The sequence below is a fragment of the Lithobates pipiens genome, unplaced genomic scaffold (assembly GCF_037356315.1).
Source record: "Lithobates pipiens isolate NorthernLeopardFrog02 unplaced genomic scaffold, aLitPip1_a1.2 Scaffold_19, whole genome shotgun sequence".
Lineage (NCBI taxonomy): Eukaryota > Metazoa > Chordata > Amphibia > Anura > Ranidae > Lithobates > Lithobates pipiens.
In genome coordinates, this window is record NW_027507764.1 from 161,145,679 (window position 1) to 161,165,826 (window position 20,148).

The 20,148-nt window shown below is 43.8% G+C and overlaps 1 protein-coding gene across 12 annotated transcripts in view; it reads right to left on the minus strand.

Annotated features, from left to right (window-relative positions):
• Nucleotides 1-20,148, minus strand: part of NEK10 (NIMA related kinase 10) — a 487,578-nt gene that overhangs the window by 19,671 nt on the left and 447,759 nt on the right. For 11 of the 12 annotated variants that reach the window (XM_077491445.1, XM_077491449.1, XM_077491443.1 and 8 more), the window contains one exon: nucleotides 5,084-5,183. The exons of the other annotated variant lie outside the window; for it this stretch is intronic. In XM_077491445.1, the coding sequence (XP_077347571.1) occupies nucleotides 5,084-5,183 (100 nt within the window). The remainder of the gene's footprint in view (nucleotides 1-5,083; nucleotides 5,184-20,148) is intronic. 12 annotated transcript variants of the gene reach the window in all.

Here is a 20,148-nt window from a genome sequence, read left to right on the forward strand (position 1 = left end):
GAAAACCAACACTGGCAAATATTTTTCTAAAATTTCAAAGTATATTTAAATGAGCCCTTACTGTTTTGCAAGGCCTGTGTGTACAATTGTTGCACATACACTATATTACCAAAACTATTGGGACTCCTGACTGACTTTACACACACATGAACTTTAATGGCATCCCAATTTAAGTCCGTAAGGTTCAATATTGAGTTAGCCCACCCTTTGCAGTTATAACAGCTTCGAAACTTCTGGGAAGGCTTTCCTCGAGGTATAGGAGTGTGTATATGGGAATGTTTGACCATTCTTTCAGAAACCAGATTTTTGAGGTCAGACACTGATGTTGGACGAGAAGGCCTGGTTTGCAGTCTAAGGTGTTCTATCGGGTTGAGGTCAGGACTGTGCAGGCCAGTCAAGTTACTGCACCCCAAACTCCCTCACCCATGCCTTTATGGACCTTGCCTTGTGCACTGGTCCAAATCATTTGGTGGAGGGGGGATTATGGTGTGGGGTTGTTTTGCAGGGGTTGGGCTTTGCCCGTTCCAGTGAAGGAAACTCTTAGCCCTTGTACACACGGTCGGACATTCCGACAACCAAATCCGTCGGATTTTGTCCAACGGATCTTGTCCGAAACTGTTGCATACACACGGTCGGACAAAGTTGTCGGAAAATCCGATTGTACATAACGTGATGACGTTATTTCGTTACGATGGGACTACGTTCAGGCTAGTAGCCAATAGCTTTGATGTAGGAATTTGATCTGAGCATGCGTGGCACTTTGTCCGATCGGAATTCTCTACACATGATCGGAGTATGTCCGATCGGACCAGTTTGTCGGAAAATATTTCCGGCAAGTTGGAAAATTTGGTCCGACGGATATTCCAACGGAAACAGTCCGATGCATACCACACACAGTCGGAATATCCGACAAAACGCTCCGATCGGACACATTCCGATGGAATCTCCAACCGTGTGTCAGCATATCAAGATCTTTTTGACAATTTCATGCTCCCAACTTTGTGGGAACAGTTTGGGGATGGCCCTTTTCTGTTCCAACATGTCTGTGCACAAAGTAAGGTCCATAAAGACACGGATGAGCGAGTTTGAGGTGGAGGAACCTGACTGGCCTGAGTCTAGACCTCGACCCTACAGAACACCATTGGGATGAATGCAGCTAGGTTCCTAGGCCTGTAAAAAATAGGAGGGATATCTATCCCTATAATATTGTGTAAAAAAAAAAAAAACACAATGGGTTAGGGAGGGGAATTGGAACTATATGATACCCAGGAAATAATATAGAGCAGTCATATGCAATTGGCGGACCGCCAGCTGTTGCAGAACTACAAGTCCCATGAGGCATAGCGAGACTCTGACAGCCAAAAGCATGACACCCAGAGGCAAAAGCATGATGGAACTTGTAGTTTTGCAACAGCTGAAGGTCCGCTAATTGCATATCCATGATATAGAGAATGAAAATGATGTAAAGATAAAAAATTACAAAATTTATTATGACAATATATAAAAAAAATCTCAAAAGAGGAAAAGCATTTTGGCAACACTGTTAGAATAAAAGGTCACACAGTAGTTTCAATATAGTAGATACAAAAGGGGTGAACCCCATGAATGTAAGGTACAACTGAACCAAGCAGATATGAGATCCCAACACGTTTAAACAAATTGTCTTCTTCAGGGGATGAAGATGTCCACTAGAAAAGGATATCTGGATATCCAAATTGTAAAGAGTATAAAGACCCGCATATACAGTGGTGTGAAAAAGTGTTTGCCCCCTTCCTCATTTCCTGTTCCTTTGCATGTTTGTCACACTTAAGTGTTTCGGAACATCAAACCAATTTAAACAATAGTCAAGGACAACACAAGTAAACACAAAATGCAATTTGTAAATGAAGGTGTTTATTATTAAAGGTGAAAAAAAATCCAAACCATCATGGCCCTGTGAGAAAAAGTGATTGCCCCCTAAACCTAATAACTGGTTGGGCCACCCTTAGCAGCAACAACTGCCACCAAGCGTTTGCGATAACGTGCAATGAGGCTTTTACAGCGTCCTGGAGGAATTTTGGCCCACTCATCTTTGCAGAATTGTCCTAATTCAGTTACATTAGAGGGTTTTCGAGCATGAACGGCCTTTTTAAGGTCATACCACAACATCTCAATAGGATTCAGGTCAGGACTTTGGCTAGGCCACTCCAAAGTCTTAATTTTGTTTTTCTTCAGCGATTCGGTGGTGGACTTGCTGGTGTGTTTAGGATCATTGTCCTGCTGCAGAACCCAAGTTCGTTTCAGCTTGAGTACACGAACAGATGGTCGGACATTCTCCTTCAGGATCTCTTGGTAGACAGCAGAATTCATAGTTCCTTTTATCACGGCAAGTCTTCCAGGTCCTGAAGCAGCAAAACAGCCCCAGACCATCACACTACCACCACCATATTTTACTGTTGGTATAATGTTCTTTTTATGAAATGCAGTGTTCCTTCTACGCCAGATATACTTGGACACACACCTTCCAAAGAGTTCCACTTTTGTCTCATCGGTCCACAGAATGTTGTCCCAAAAGTCTTGGGGATCATCAAGATGTGTTGTGGAGAAATTGAGACGAGCTTTGATGTTCTTTTTGCTCAGCAGTGGTTTTCTCCTTGGAACTCTGCCATGCAGGCCATTTTTGCCCAGTCTTTTCCTGATGGTGGAGGCATGAACGCTGACCTTAACTGAGGCAAGTGAGGCCTGCAGTTCCTTGGGCGTTGTTGTGGGGTCTTTTGTGACCTCTTGGATGAGTCGTCGCTGCGCTCTTGGGGTAATTTTGGGCGGCCGGCCACTCCTGGGAAGGTTCACCACTGTTCCATGTCTTCGCCATTTGTGGATAATGGCTCTCACTGTGGTTCGCTGGATTCCCAAAGCTTTGGAAATGGCTTTATAACCCTTTCCAGACTGATAGATCTCAATTACTTTCTTTCTCAATTGTTCCTGAATTTCTTTGGGTCTCGGCATGATGTGTAGCTTTTAAGGATCTTCTGGTGGACCTTACTGTGTCAAGCAGCTCCTATTTAAGTGATGCCTTGATTGTGAACAGGTGTGGCAATAATCAGGCCTGGGTGTGGCTAGAGAAATTGAACTCAGGTGTGGACAACCACAGTTATAGTATGTTTTAACAAGGGGGGCAATCACTTTTTCACACAGGGCCATGATGGTTTGGATTTTTTTTCACCTTTAATAATAAACACCTTCATTTACAAATTGCATTTTGTGTTTACTTGTGTTGTCCTTGACTATTGTTTAAATTGGTTTGATGTTCCGAAACACTTAAGTGTGACAAACATGCAAAGGAACAGGAAATGAGGAAGGGGGCAAACACTTTTTCACACCACTGTATTGGCAAACGTCATAGTACAAGTAACAATATTCACTTTGGGATGAATTAAAGCAGAGTCTGCAAGCCCGGCCTTCTCGCCCAACATCTACGCCTGACCTCACAAATGCGCTTCTGGAAAAATGGTCAAACATTCCCATAGACACACTCCTAAACCTTGTGGACAGCCTTCCCAGAAGAGTTGAAGCTTTTATATCTACAAAGGGTGGGCCAACTCAATATTGAAGTCTACGGACTAAGACCATTAGTTCACGTGCGTGTAATAGGCAGGCATCCCAATACTTTTGACAACATAGTGCAGGCAGCATAGAGGTACCCTCAGTGGTATAAAATGTTTGTGAATAGGATCTAATGCCGCGTACACATGATCGGAATTGTCGTTGGAAAAAGCTCTGGTGGTTTTCCAGATGGAATTATAACGGAATTCCGCTCAAGATGTCTTGCATACACAATACACACGGCCACACCAAATTCCGATCGTTTAGAACGCGGTGACGTACAACACGTACGACGGGACTAGAAAAAGGAAGTTCAATAGCCAGTAGCCAATAGCTTCCGTCTCATAGTTGAATCTGAGCATGCATGATTTTTGGCGTGTTGGAATTGCATACACACGATCGGAATTTCGGATAGAAAGTTTTTCCATCGGGAAAATTGAGAACATGCTATCAATTTTTGGCTGGTGGAAATTCGGACAGCTAAATTCCGATGAAGCATACACACGGTCGCATTTTCCGATGAAAAGCTCTCATCTGTCTTTTTCTGGCCGGAATTCCGATCGTGTGTACGCGGCATAAGAGAGTTTCATATGAAACCACTGCTGCCTTTGTGGCTACATTATTTAGTTGTGTAATTGCCACCAGTGTACTTACACCATCTGAGAGGCTGATATCTTAGAATATATAGGAGTGCCAGGCCTCCCATAGATGGCGGGGTCTGCAAGAAAGAGCTGTGCTATGGGGCAGAGCTGTGTATATAACTGGATGGACAGAAACAAATCTTGGTAGGTAAAATAACTCCCTTTATTTGTATTTCATCTGTGTATGTATCTGTGTGCCTGCAGTTTAGCTTTGAATAACTTGACTTTTTATCATACCATAAATGCAACTAAATAAAAGGTACCAGATTTACAAAGACAGCTATTTGTCTGTTAAGGGAATTTAAAGGGGGCCACTTTAAAGCAGTCCATGTGCACAGTATTATAAATATGCTATTTTAGGCTTGACTAAAGCATTTTGTTTCTTTGGAGGGAAGGTACATGCAGAATAAGTAGTGGACCTGGTAAAGATATTTGAATCACTAATGAAAGATGCATTTAGTTAGTTTATTTGGGTCTGTAGCAGATCCACAAATAGATTCTGAAGGCTGGTACAGCAGATCAAAGTAGGAGTGTTTGTGTATGAATTGATAACATCTCCCCAGTGGAGCTTTGTACAGTCTCTGAAAAAATAAAATATCAGTGCTTTATGTCATCGTTTATGATTTCCATTTTTTTGTAGCATTCTAAAGCAGCTGTTCTTTGATCTGTATTCAGCTTTGATTAATACAAGTTTGCAAATAAGGCTTACCGCGAACGTTTATCAAATGTGATCAAACATTCCATACTATTAAAAAAAAATGCAGCTCGTGTTTTTAAGGATCTAGTTAGTGTCTAATTGTGGTTATTAGACTGCATGCTTGATGGTTTTTTTTGTTTTGTTTTGTTTTTTAATAGCAAACCTGTCTTGTCATCGGTGAGTGACGATTTCCCATACAATTGCATAAGTCCATGGCAGTCATCGGTAAAAATCTCTATAAGCTCTGGAGATCCCTGTAAGACCTGAAACAAAAGTAAATTCAAACTAAATCTTATGTCCAAGTGTATGTAAATCTAATATTGAGCTTCTGAACAAAAATGCTAATAGTTCTCAGACATTCACTAAATACAAAAAGATATTTTGCTACTGACAAAAGCACATTTTACCTTTGCTCATAATTTTTTTGGTTAAATGTGGTCTTGAAAATTGGAGAAATATATTCAGGCATCTTTTATGTTCATACTATCTGCTATGGCCGATAACTGCAGATCAGTGGCGGCCCATCCATTGGGGGCGCAAGGGCGCCGCTCCCCCTCCTTTCCATGCGTCCGACCCCCTGATCAGCATGCAGAGTGCTGGAAGCATGGATTCCAATCAGGGTTTTTTTTATTTTGAAGCACGTGATTAGAGTCAGAGGCTCTAATAGGCTTCAAAAAAGGGTGGGCTCGGTCGCAGAGCACGGTGCCTGATGCCCACCCAGTTGCCTGACAATACTGATTCTCCTCCCAGCCAATCAGGAAGCAGGTCATGAGACCCATCATCCAATTGTCTGAAAGGAGATCCAATTGGATTGCCTACCAGGAGGAGGAGGGAGGAGACTTAGGGAAAGCAGCTTGAGAAAACAGCCCAGAGAGAAGCTGCCGCCACCCGCCGTGCTGACCGCGAGGTGGAGTAAGTGCGGAGCCCCAGCTACTGACTGACTGACCCCAGGGGGTGCCGTCTGTTATCCCCATGACCCGGCTGGCCGAAAAGGGCGGGGTGGGTGCCATCTGTGACCTGACTGACTGTGCACGTGGGGAGCATTAGGTGGGTCGTTTGGTCCCCCCCCCAAAAAAAATAAACACCAGCCGCCACTGCTGCAAGTCAGTGTTTTCTATGTGCCATATTAACACTGCACTGCGCTGCTATTCAAAGATGAAAAAGTGTCACCAAATGAACTTGCACATTGCACTGCTCCCTGCCCGAGGTCCCACTGACAGCTGCCCACATGGTAAAATGCTGTATTTTACTGTGCAGGCTAGTGCGAACAGTCTTGGTGTGCTACCAAGTATAACGCAAAAAAAAAAAAAGCTTTTTAAGGGGTTTCAAATTTTAACAAAGTGTAAAACCCTCTGACATGCCTTTAGACTGCAACTCAGCTATGGCTTAAAGTGGTATTAAATCCTTATGCCGCGTACACATGATCAGACTATCCGGCGGAAGTAGTCTGGCGGACAAACCGGCGGAAAGTCCGCCGGACTTTCCGAACGAGCGGACCTGCCCACACACAACCGGACTTTTCTGGTGGACTAGGTCCGTTGGACTATGGCGGGAGTCCGCCATACTTTTGAAATGAACAGACTTGCCCACACACGAATGAAAGTCTGTTCATTTTGAACGTGTCTCCAGGTAGCTGGGACTAGCGAAGGAAGTCAATGTCACCGCCTTCGGCGGCGAGATTGACACGTCGCTGGCCCCGTCACCTGGTATGGACTTAAATGGGAGGCCCTACGCTGAAAAAACGGCGTGGGGGTCCACCCGAAGGTCCATATAAGGAGGATGCTGGGACTGTGACATCATAATGGGCGGGGACATCACCCGGCGATGTCCCTATATAAGTCGCCGCGCACCGTGTCCCTGTCATAGCGGCTAGAGAGCACGTTGAGTCAACATCTCAAGGAAGAAGAAGAAGAAGAACAAGAAGCACAAGAAGAGAAGGCAGCGGCGGCGGCGATAGAAGACCAGGTCACCGCTTGTAAAGGAGCTGGAAGTAGGCTCGGAGGCCCGGCAAGAAGAACCCAAGAGGGGGACCCCCAAAGTCGGAAGAAGAGGCGGCGGCGACAGAAGACCGGGCCACCGCTAGTAAAAGAGCTAAAGGAAGAAAGTGGAGGCCGGGCAAGAAGAACCGAAGAGGGGGACAAGACCCCCAAAGTCGGAAGAAGACCCCCGGGCGACGAAGAAGAAAGCCAGGCTTCTCCGCTAGTAAAAGAGCTAGCAGAAGATAGTGGAGGAGTCCGGCGAGAAGACCCCGGAGCTGTGCAATAAATTATTTTTAACCCTTGTGTGTTGTGTTTTATTTAAAACATTTTCACAGGTGAATGGGTAGGGGTACATTGTACCCCATACTCATTCACATAGGGTGGGGGGGCCGGTATCTGGGGGCCCCCTTATTAAAGGGTGCTCCCAGATTCCGATAAGCCCCCCGCCCGCAGACCCCGACAACTAACGGCCAGGGTTGTTGGGAAGAGGCCCTTGTCCTCATCAACATGGGGACAAGGTGCTTTGGGGTGGGGGCCACGGGGCCCCCCTGTCCCCAAAGCACCCCCCATGTTGAGGGCACATGGCCTGGTACGGCTCAGGAGGGGGGGGCGCTCGCTCATCCCCACCCCCTTTCCTGATCGGCCGGGCTGCATGCTCAGATAAGGGTCTGATATGGACCCTGGGGGGACCCCCACACCGTTTTTTCAACGTAGGGCTTCCCCTTTAAGTCCATACCAGGTGACAGGGCCAGTGAGGTGTCAATCTCCCCACCGAAGGTGGCGATATTGACTTCCTTCACTAGTGCCGGCTACCTGGAGCCGCGTTCAAAATGAACGGACTTTCCTCCGTGTGCGGGAAAGTCCATTCATTTCAAAAGTCCGGGGGATTTTTTGAGTCAAAACTACTTTCTAAGTCCGCCGGACTTTTGGGGGGAAAAAGTCCGCCGGAGCCCACACACGGGCGGATTGTCCGGCAGACTCTGGTCCGCCGGACCAAGTCCTCCAGGTATTACAGACCACTTTGACCTACAGGTAAGCCTTACCTGTAGGTTCAATAAATATCTCTTAAACCTACACGGTTTAGGAGATATTTGTAAAAAGACAGGCACCGCTGTCTACGGCGCATGTGCTGTAGACAGCGGCACGCAGGCGCACTGAGCATGCCGCTAACGGCGATATGTCGTTAGTGGCAGCTCCTGTGTGCATGCGTGGGAGTGATGTTATCGCGGCTCCGGCCAATCACAGCGCCGGAGCCACGATACCTAGAAAGAAGATGGATGCTCCGTTGGAAGAGAGGACAGCGGTGACATCGCTGGCCCTGTGTCAGGTAAGTGACACATAATGGGCCACTATGCGATGCATTACGCTTTACCTTTGCAGGGAAACAAAGAGGAAGTAAACCCATCCGGGTTTACTTCCTCTTTAACCACTTTCAGACCGGACCATTTTGCTGGCTTAAGACCAGACCACTTTTTGCGATTCGGCACTGCGTCGATTTAACTGACAATTGCACGGTCGTGCGACGTGGCTCGCAAACAAAATGTACGTCCTTTTTTCCCACAAATAGAGCTTTCTTTTGGTGGTATTTGATCATAATATTTTGTTATAATAAATATCCCCCAAAAATATATTAAAAAAACAGTTTTTTCCCTCAGTTTAGGCTGATATGTATTCTTCTACATATTTTTGGTAAAAAAATCGCAATAGGCGATTGATTGGTTTGCGCAAAAGTTATAGTGTTTACAAAATAGGGGTTTTATGGCATTTTTATTAATATTTTTTTTTATTAGTAATGGCGGCTATCAGCGATTTTTATTGTGACTGCGACATTATGGCGGACACGTTGGACATTTTTGACACATTTTTGGGACCATTGTCATTTATACAGCAATCAATGCTATACAAATACATTGATTCCTGTGTAAATGACACTGGCAGTGAAGGGGTTAACCAGGGGGTGGCAGTGTAGGGGTTAGTGTTAGTGAACACTGATCAGAGATCAGCGTCACTTGTTGCTAGGCAGAACGGGGAGATGCTGTTTACAACGGCATCTTCCCGTTCAGCTGCCCCGTGAGACGATCGCGGGTATCCCCGCGGCGATCGAGTCCATGGGACCCGCCCCCGGACTCACGGGGGTCCCGACCGGCACGCAAGCACGCCATCGGCGGCACGTGCGGGATGGCAGGGCTGCATTTTAAAATGTACCTGTTACCTGTACGCCAATATGCCTGCCCGTGCCATTCTGCTGACGTACACCGTCGTGCGCCAGTCGGGAAGTGGTTAAAGCAGTATTAAAACCAAAACCAAGCATTTATTATATTGCAGCTTACCAATTCTTTGATGTGATGGCTGCATTAATATATATTTTTTTTTAGGCTTTTTTTCTGTTATTATCTCGTGATTAGGGATGAGCCGAACACCCCCCTGTTCGGTTCGCACCAGAACCTGCGAACAGACCTAAACTTTGTGTGAACTTTAGAACCCTATTAAAGTCTATGGGACTCGAACGTTCACAATCTAAAGTGCTCATTTTAAAGGGTAATATGAAAGTTACTGTCCTAAAAAGTGTTTGGGGACCTGGGTCCTGCCCCAGGGGACATGGATCAATGCAAAAAAAAGTTTTAAAAACGGCCGTTTTTTCAGGAGCAGTGATTTTAATAATGATTAAAGTGAAACAATAAAAGTGTAATATTCCTTTAAATTTCGTAGCTGGGGGGTATCTATAGTATGCCTGTGAAGGGGCGCATGTTTCTGGTGCTTAGAACTGTCGCTGCACAAAGTGTCATTTGTGCAGGAAAAAAAGTCTTTTAAAATCACTTGCGGCTAAATTGTCGGGTCTATTGAGTGTTCTCTGTATTAGCCGACAATTCATTCATTCATTGATTAAAAAAAAAAAAAAAAAAAAAAAAGCGTGGGGGTTCCCCTAAATTCAATCAAAAGGCCCTTCAGGTCTGACATGGATATTAAGGGGAACCCCGTGTCAAATTTAAAAAAAAAATTGACGTGGGGGTCCCCCCAAATATCCATACCAGACCCTTCAGGTCTGATATGGATATTAAGGGGAACCCCGCTTTAAATTTTTAAAAAAAATTGACGTGGGGGTCCCCCTAAATATCCATACCAGACCCTTTATCCGAGCACGCAACCTGGCAGGCCGCAGGAAAAGAGGGGGGGGCGAGAGAGCGGCCCCCCCTCCCTCCTGAACCGTACCAGGCCACATACCCTCAACATTGGGAGGATGCTTTGGGGGTCTGTGACCCCTCAAAGCACCTTGTCCCCATGTTGATAAGGACAAGGGCCTCATCCTCACAACCCTGGCCGTTGGTTGTGAGGGTCTGCGGGCGGGGGGCTTATCAGAATCTGGAAGCCCCCTTTAACAAGGGGACCCCCAGATCCCGCCCCCCCCCTGTTTGAAATGGTAAGGGGGTACAAAAGTACCCCTACCATTTCACAAAGAAAGTGTCAAAATGGTTAAATAAGACAAACACACTTTTGAAAAATTCCTTTATTAAAAATAAAAAAAAAAAAAAAAAAATTCCAGCGGTGCTAATCCACTCTTGCTATCCAGCGACGGGTCTCCGGGGTCCAGCGATGGATGATCATATCCAGCGCCAGGGGATCTCTCAGTCCAGCGCTGTCCATACCTCCTTCTTCTGTCTCCACTGCGGAGACAATGCAGAGAGCCGAGCGCTGACATTTCTTATATTGGGAGGGCGGGGCCACCCGTCACCTGACCCCGCCCCTCTGACGCAGGAGAGGGAAGCCAGGGGTTCCCCAGTGACGTGTGGGTGACCCCGCCCCCTCTGATGTAACGGAAACCTGCGTTACATCAGAGGGGGCGGGGTCACCCACACGTCACTGGGGAACCCCTGGCTTCCCTCTCCTGCGTCAGAGGGGCGGGGTCAGGTGACGGGTGGCCCCGCCCTCCCAATATAAGAAATGTCAGCGCTCGGCTCTCTGCATTGTCTCCGCAGTGGAGACAGAAGAAGGAAGTATGGACAGCGCTGGACTGAGAGATCCCCCGGCGCTGGATATGATCATCCATCGCTGGACCCCGGAGACCCGTCGCTGGATAGCAAGAGTGGATTAGCACCGCTGGAATTTTTTTTTTATTTTTTTTATTTTTAATAAAGGAATTTTTCAAAAGTGTGTTTGTCTTATTTAACCATTTTGACACTTTCTTTGTGAAATGGTAGGGGTACTTTTGTACCCCCTTACCATTTCAAACAGGGGGGGGGCCGGGATCTGGGGGTCCCCTTGTTAAAGGGGGCTTCCAGATTCTGATAAGCCCCCCGCCCGCAGACCCTCACAACCAACGGCCAGGGTTGTGAGGATGAGGCCCTTGTCCTTATCAACATGGGGACAAGGTGCTTTGAGGGGTCACAGACCCCCAAAGCATCCTCCCAATGTTGAGGGTATGTGGCCTGGTACGGTTCAGGAGGGAGGGGGGGCCGCTCTCTCGTCCCCCCCTCTTTTCCTGCGGCCTGCCAGGTTGCGTGCTCGGATAAAGGGTCTGGTATGGATATTTAGGGGGACCCCCACGTCAATTTTTTTTTTAAATTTGATGCGGGGTTCCCCTTAATATCCATATCAGACCTGAAGGGTCTGGTATGGATATTTGGGGGGACCCCCACGTCAATTTTTTTTTAAAATTTGACACGGGGTTCCCCTTAATATCCATGTCAGACCTGAAGGGCCTTTTGATTGAATTTAGGGGAACCCCCACGCTTTTTTTTTTTTTTTTTTTTTTAATCAATGAATGAATGAATTGTCGGCTAATACAGAGAACACTCATTGAGTGTTCTCTGTATTACGGAGACCCGACAATTTAGCCGCAAGTGATTTTAAAAGACTTTTTTTCCTGCACAAATGACACTTTGTGCAGCGACAGTTCTAAGCACCAGAAACATGCGCCCCTTCACAGGCATACTATAGATACCCCCCAGCTACGAAATTTAAAGGAATATTACACTTTTATTGTTTCACTTTAATCATTATTAAAATCACTGCTCCTGAAAAAACGGCCGTTTTTAAAACTTTTTTTTGCATTGATCCATGTCCCCTGGGGCAGGACCCAGGTCCCCAAACACTTTTTAGGACAGTAACCTGCATATTACCCTTTAAAATGAGCACTTTAGATTTCTCCCATAGACTTGTATAGGGCTTTTCGAATTTGCTGCGAACAGCCCAAATTGTTCACTGTTCGCTGAACAGGCGAACAGGCAATGTTCGAGTAGAACATGAGTTCGACTCGAACTCGAAGCTCATCCCTACTCGTGATTTTATCCCTTGAAATTTTCCACATTTTGTCATGTTATAACCAAAATCTTCAATGTATTTTATTGGTGGGATTTTAAGACAAACACAGAATGGCACATAATTGTGAAGTGCAAGTAAAATGATAAATGGTTTTCAAATTGTTTTATAAATAAATACCGTATTTATCAGTGTATAACATGCGCTGGCGTAAAAAAAAACGTACCCCAGGAGGGAATTTTAAGGAGAAAAACATTTAGGAGGGAAGTTTAAAGAAAAAAACTTACATTTAAATTCCCATCAATGCAGCCTTATCCAGTGTCATTGCAGCCTTGTATAATTGCAGCCTTGCCCATGCAGGCTGATTATTTAAAATTGGCTCTGTTGTGAGAGTGTACTCGGCTAGGCTCGGCTCCTCTCGCAGTCTTGCCCAATCCCGTCCCTATGATGGACATTAGACAGGTCCAATCATGGGACTGGGCGTTACTGTGAGCAGAGCCGAGCCTAGCCGAGTACTCTTGGCTTTGTATGTCAACGGCGCTCGCTCCGCTCACAATCAGCAGAGCGGAGATCGGTGGGGATCGGCGTATGACATGCACCCATGATTTCCCCCTGATTTTAAGGGGAAAAAATGTGTGTTATATGCCAATAAATAAGTTATGTGAAAAGTGTGGCGTGCATTTGTATTCAGCCCCCCGAGTCAATACTTTGTAGAACCTCCTTTCACTGCAATTACAGCTGCAAGTCTTTTTGGGGATGTCTCTACCAGCTTTGCACATCTAGAGAGTGAGATTTTTGCCCATTCTTCTTTGCAAAATAGCTCAAGCTCTGTCAGATTGGATGAAGAGTGTCTTGTGAACAGAAATGTTCAAGTCTTGACAAAGATTCTCAATTAGATTTAGGCCTTGACTTTAACTGGGCCATTCTAACACATGAATATGCTTTGATCTAAAGCTAAACCATTCCATTGTAGCTCTGGCTGTATGTTTAGATCTGTTGTCCTGATGGACAAAATGGTTCCAATAGATTTTTGGGTATCAGGGTACAGGGGGCTGAATACAAATGCATGGCACACTTTTCACATATTTATTTGGAAAAAAAAAATCTTTCCTCTTTACAATTATGTGCCACTTTGTGTTGATCTATTACACAAAATCACAAGAAAATACATTTACGTTTTTGGTTGTAACATAACAAAATATGGAAACTTTCAAAGGAGTAGGAAATACTTTTTTAGGGCACTGTAAGTCTGTTGTTTTTCAAAATAACAAGCTCTCCAGCAGTATGTATCAGTTGCAAGGATGAGAGTTTTTTAACACTGGCAAGGGTGCTTACAATGATCAGCTTTTATTTATTTATGTAAAATCTTTATCCTAAAAGAAAACAAAAACTTTTATTGTAACTGCTTATAAAGTATTAGCTGGAGTTTGGCTCTTAATTTGTTAGTGTATTAAAATCTGCTAGCACTTCTAACACTCCCCTCCTCACAGCTTGACAATGCTGCTGTCCAAAGGTAGCCCCTGCACTCCTTCATCCAGAATGGGGGCACTCTAATACAGGAGGTGTGTTATTGGCCAGATCATTAAATTGAAAACAGAGGAAGAAAAGAAAACCCATGGGGCCACCACATCTAATGATTGGTTAGCTGCAATATATAATACATTATTGGTTTTGGATTTAATACAATTTTAAGCTGACCAAACATTCCCCATACACACATTCAATGTGGATGTCAGAATCCTCCCCACTGTGTCATTGTATTTTGACAGCAGGACTCCCCCGCCCTTCTGGAAGTTAATTTGTTTACTGATTCACGAATCTTGCAACTGAAATGAAAGTGTGGATATTTCTTAAATACTTGTTTTACAATACTACACATGGGAGCCCCCTCTCTGTCTCTTTCTCATCTTCTACATGGCTGATATATTATCCTATTAACGGCTGAATTAGACGAGGAGAGAAAGAAGTGGTGGAAGTGTCATCATTACACTATATTGGCCATTGATGGTCTATATTTGAGGTGAGAGGCTGGGGGAAACGGGTGGTGCACAAGCTGAGCACTGAAGCATCGGTGGACTGTCACTTATTTGGAGTTGCTTCTAATTTCATTTCACTGCATGGATTTTGTTCATGGTCACTGCTTTTTATTGGAATTGGCACCACACTGATCACCAAGATTGGATACAGTGTGATATATGGACGTCTATATTATATTTGCACTTGATTTGTATATTTATACTCTATTTGCACTATGTTTAGCACTTTTATTGACTGCACATTTTGTGTATACTGCACAGGATATTTTTTAAGTGTGGCTATTTTTGCACTTTTTTGCGGCATTCGCACTTTATTTATTTATTTTCACTTGATTATGTATTTATTTATTTATTTTTATGCATTCATCATTATTTAATGTTATTTTTAGATAGGTGTTGGTAGCGCCACATACTTCTTTATTAACTATTTACTTATTGGTGTAGAGATCAAATAGGGCTATTAGTTGGGTGGAGCGCATTAGTACTTCTGTTTATTTTCCTATTGATATTTCTTGGGCATTATACAAGGCACATGAAAAAAACACCTTTTTTCAAGACATGCTAGAGTGATCAGGAATCTTCAAACTAAGGCTATCCAGCTGTTGTGTAACTACACATCCCATGAAGCACTGTAAAACTCTGATATTCACAAACATGACTAGGCATGATAGGAATCATGAACAAGTGGAGGGCCGTAGTTTGAAGACCCCTGTGCTAGACCATTATTATGCCTCCAGCATTGGGGGTCTGGCATCTACTCAACTTCTCTCTGCTGGTGGACACAAGAACCTACATCTATAGATATATGATATATATATATATATATATATATATATATATATATATATATATATATATATATATATATATATTATAGCTATATATATATATATATATATATATATATATATATATATACACACACTGAAGCAGGAAGCAATATACATTGGCCCGGAAGTGAATTTATACACAGGAAGTAGGTGTGTGTTACATAGTTAGTAAGGCTGAATAAAGACGCCAGTCCAATCATCAACCTATTTTGACATATTTAGACATACACACATGACCCACACAAACACCACCCCATGTAAATATAAATAAAAAAAATCTTAATTTGCAAACAAGGATCATCTCTTCTTCTGAGAACAGTGAGTGGGGCATTGTGGTGGTAAGAAATTACCAGCAGTACAAGCAACTTCCTGGAGGGGCGTAATGTCATTCCTGTGTGCTGGCCACTGCTACCAGGAACCAGATATGCTCCACGGGTATATACCTCTATACCTCCACAATTTTTGGCACATCTAGATGCATTTGGCGCATCTAGCTGTAAGAACCCAATTTTTATGGAAATTAATAGTAAAGCAGATGCAGATTTCCAGGACTGAACTAACAAATGTTTATAGTTAAAGGCAACTGTTGTTTTCTATTAAACAAGGTCTAAATGGGCCATGTATCACAGTTGAAGGAATGTGTCTGCAAAGTTAAACTAAATGAAATCCTTTCTTATATTTGCTTGGGGATAGAGTGCAGAGGGATCAGAAGTCTTGTCAGTTTTTGGGGATGTCTGCATCCCTGATAAGGTGAAGACACCTCCCAAATTCTGCCAGTTTCTCCTTAAAATTGATTCACTTCCCGACACATAGCCAAACAGGAAGTGATGGTAAAACTCTACCAATGTCTTTCCTTGGGGACAAACAGGTCAATCGAAATAGTTTCCCCGTTAGTTAAATTGCACTCTAGCATTTTGCACCATACACTCCAAATTATTAGGTACAGTATCTTGGACTTTGGGGTTTATTTACTAAAGGCAAATCCACTTTGCACTATAAGTGCACTTGGAAGTGCAGTTGCTGGGGATTCGAGTGGGACATGCAAGAAAAATAAAAAAAACAGCATCTTTGCTTCTACATGATTGGATGATAAAACCACCAGTGCTTTCCCTCAGATTTACAGCGAGTACACTTGTATTGCAGAGTGATTTTGCCTTTTAATAACCCCCAAAATACTTAATTTGGGGTGTACACAACAAAGTGCTAGAGTGCAATTTGCCTAATGGGGACACTAGTTAAATTGACCGGTGTGTCCCCAAGGAAAGACATTGGTAGGGTTTTACCCTCATTTCCTGTTTGGCTATGAAACAGGAAGCGAAGCCAATTTTCTGAAAAGGAACACAAAGCCCAACCTAAAGACCAGCAGGGGTTTTAACACTCACTTGGTTTCCATCAAATGCCCACAATTAGAATAGGATTGTCTTGAGCTAGATTTTAGCTCAGTGCTCTAAATCAGTGGTTCTCAACCCTGTCCTCAAGTACCCCCAACATGCCATGTTTGCAGGTTTTCCTTCATCTTGCCCAGGTGCTTTAAATGAGTTAATGGCTTGGTATTTTGGACAGCTATTTTAGCTAAGATAAATTCCCAAAACATGTCCTGTCGGAGGTACTTGAGGACTGGGGCTAAGAACCACTGCGCTAAAATGGAAAATTGAATACTTGCCTCTCTGTAATTTTCCATTCCTGGTGGTTATCCATGGCAGTATATGCACAATCCATGCATATACTACCATGAAGGCATCAAGAAAGTAGCTTGTAGACAAATCACACTTTTTTTTTGCCATGCCAATCAACCTAGTTAAGCTGCAGCTGGGAAATCTGTTGCATGAAAACAGAAAATTGCTTCATACTTACCGTAATTTTCTTTTCCTGGTGCCTATCCATGGCAGCATACCTATGACAAGCTCTGCCTTCACTCCTCCCTCAGGACCAGTGAATATTATAAATGAAAAGGATTAGTGCACTCCCAGCATCCTACGTAATATAGCATACTGAGGGTGGGATTGTATGGTGCCATGGATAGGCACCAGGAAAAGAAAATTACGTAATTATGAAACAATTTTCTGTTTTCCTGGTGCCTCCGTAGCAGCATACCTGTGACAAACAACTAGCTTAAATGGGTGGGATTATGCATAGTAAAATTTGAAAAAGAATTTAAAATAGGCAAATGCCAGCCTGATAGCCTGTCTGGCAGTATCTACAGATGAGAAAGCTGCCGGGTATACTCTGTAACATCATGTAAATGCATGTTGGGATGACCATGGCGCTGCCCTCTAGATTGTTCTGATGTATACATCTGCTGTGGCCATCCAAGAACCAGAAAACAACCAGGTGGCATACAGCCCAAACTGAAGAAGGGGTTCCAGATCCCTATCCCTGTACACCTTCTTAACCAACTTGATTATCTATGAAACTATTGTACTAGAGCAGGGATCTGCAAACTATGGCTCCCCAGCTGTCGCAGAACCACATGTCCCATGATATATTTTAAAGCTCTGATATTCACAGACATGACTAGGCATGATGGATACTGCAGATCCAGAATGGGAGGAGGGCCTCAAATGATGCTTCTTTGCTCCTGTCTTTTTTCTTTTTTTTTATGTACAAATAGGTTAGATGAAAATCTGAAGGGAGTTGTGGCTTGAAGATAGTGTCTTAGTACCAAAGTAATATCGCCTTTGTGAAGAAGGTTAAAATTGTATCTGAAAAGATCAGCAGGGCCCAAGGCTCATAGATAGTAGAGGAAGAGGGAGAACTTAGGGATGAATCCATGTACCGTTCCAAGTTCAACTCTATCCGAGTACAAAAAATAATATTATTGTTTTCTGATCCCAGAGCCTGAAGTTCTGATACTACCCAGCCTGATGCCATCACTACAAAGAAAAGTTTTCATGTGAGATTCCACAAAGATGCTGAATCAGATGGGGCAAAAGGCTGTTTGGATAAGGGCTCCAGAGTGATAGATAGATAGATCCCAAGTGGGAAAGATTTGTTTTAATGGGTGGGCTTATCATCTTGACTAGAAGAATTTGATTATTAAAGGATCTTCAACCCATCTGTTGTTGTCACAGCAGAGATTACCACCAGCTGTACCTTTTAAATTGCTTAATCCTAATCCTAAATCAAAAACTGCTTGCAGGAAGTCAAGGAGTTGGGAAAAAGAGAGTACACCAGGACTGGAGTTTTGCCATTTTCGAAATATCTAAACTTATTCCAAACCTTCTCACACATATTGTTCATTGAAGGCTCCTGTGCTTTGAGCAGAGTTGAAACAATTCTGGAGGAACATCCTACTGATTAAAGCCTCTGTTTTAACATCCTAATGTGAAGGTTCAATCTGTGAGGATTCTGATGGGTGTGATGCCTCGAGCCAGAAGAAAGGGTATCAGAGGAATATTTACCGTAGGCTGGACACTAAGAAATATTGTCCTAGGGAATCATGGGTCTCCTGGCTAATATGGCAGGACTGTTATCACCATTTATTGTTGATATTGCAGGTCTCAAGAGAATTTTCAAGGTAGGAGGCTGGAGGAGGCCTAAATTAGATTGTTTGCCCAAGGACTTGACAGGGCATCTATTGCTTCTGCCCAAGGGTGAGGTAGATGTGATATAAACCTCTGCAGCTTGATATTGCTTGCTGTAGCAAAAGGATTCAGTTCAGTCCACAATCCAACTGAATAACTTCAGTTGTAGGGACCATTTGCTGAGATCCAGGAATCCTTGGGATAGGTGATCGGCATCTGTGTTTAAGTGGGCTGGAAGATAGACTACCCTTAGGTCCTTCAGATTCCCCTCTGCCCAAATTAAGATGGGTTCCCTTTCCCTTAGTAAGGATCTGTTGTTGGTTCCGCCTTGGTGATACATGTATGATATTGCAGCTCTATTGTCTTTGCAAATCAGAACTGATTTGTCCTTGATCTGAGAGAGCAAATGCTGTCGATGTGAGATAAGCCGCCTGGATTTCGAGAATATTTGCGATGATGTCTGCCGCATTGAACGCCCATCTCTCTTAAACCAACATCTGGTTGCAATGTGCCTCCTAGCCTATTGCATCGGCGTCTGTGGTAACTGTGGTCCAGAAGACATGCCTTAATGGATGTGGCTTTACAGGCATCTCCCTCTTTGTCCACTAATGCAGAGTAGACCCATGTGCATCAAACTTGTTTGAAACATGGACTGGGATAGATGTTTGCTCCATATCTTCAGGAATTCTAGCTAAAATGTGCCTGAGGTATCCATGTGTAAATGGGACCATCTGGGTACAAAAAGACAAAAATCCCTATTAAGTTGAGTTAGCTTGAGGCTGTTATGTAGGACCATGTCCTCACTCTCCTTACTTTCTGAATGATCGCCCACACTTTATGAGATGGCAGGGACACCATCCCTTTTGTAGTGTTGAATAAGGCACCTAAACTGGAGAAAAGATGACTCATTTGATGATTTACCATCCAACTGTATCTTGATAGTGTAGGCCACAGCATCCACCTGTGTTCCACTAGCTGGGCTGGATCTTTTGATAAAAGGAGGATATCTGGTTAGTGATAAGAACTGAGACCAAGTTCTCATAAAGAAGATTGGGTAGTGAACCGAGCCCTGTGAGGGCTCTGAGGGAAGTGCAGGATCCAAAGACTCTGGAATTGTAGATGGGCCTGGTCAACTAAAAATCTCAGATACTTCTGTAACAGTTGTAGTATGGGTGCATGCAAGTAAGCATCCCTGAAGCCCTGGGTACATCTAACTCTGCAGTTCCGGAGAATCGAGTCTGACTTTCCTCCTGTGACGTGGGAAATGGCTTTCTGTAACCTTTCTGGAAACAGTGATTTACCATCAAAAAAAGGGTATTTATACTAATTTTGTTTTGACAGTGTCAGCTGCCGCAATTCTGACCACAATATCCATATGGCTATAAAAAGCAGTGACATTGATCTTGCGAAGTAACAAATTTTATGCATCGCCGTCTCACCAGTGAAGTCTGCTGAGAGCCATAATTCATTCAAAGCCTTGACTATATTTTCCCTAGGAACATTTTGATGAGTCATTGTTTCCATGCTTTCAGTCCACGCCCACAGGGCTTTGGATACAGATAAGGCAACTGCTGACTTCCAGCCGTTTACCTGCCATTTGGTA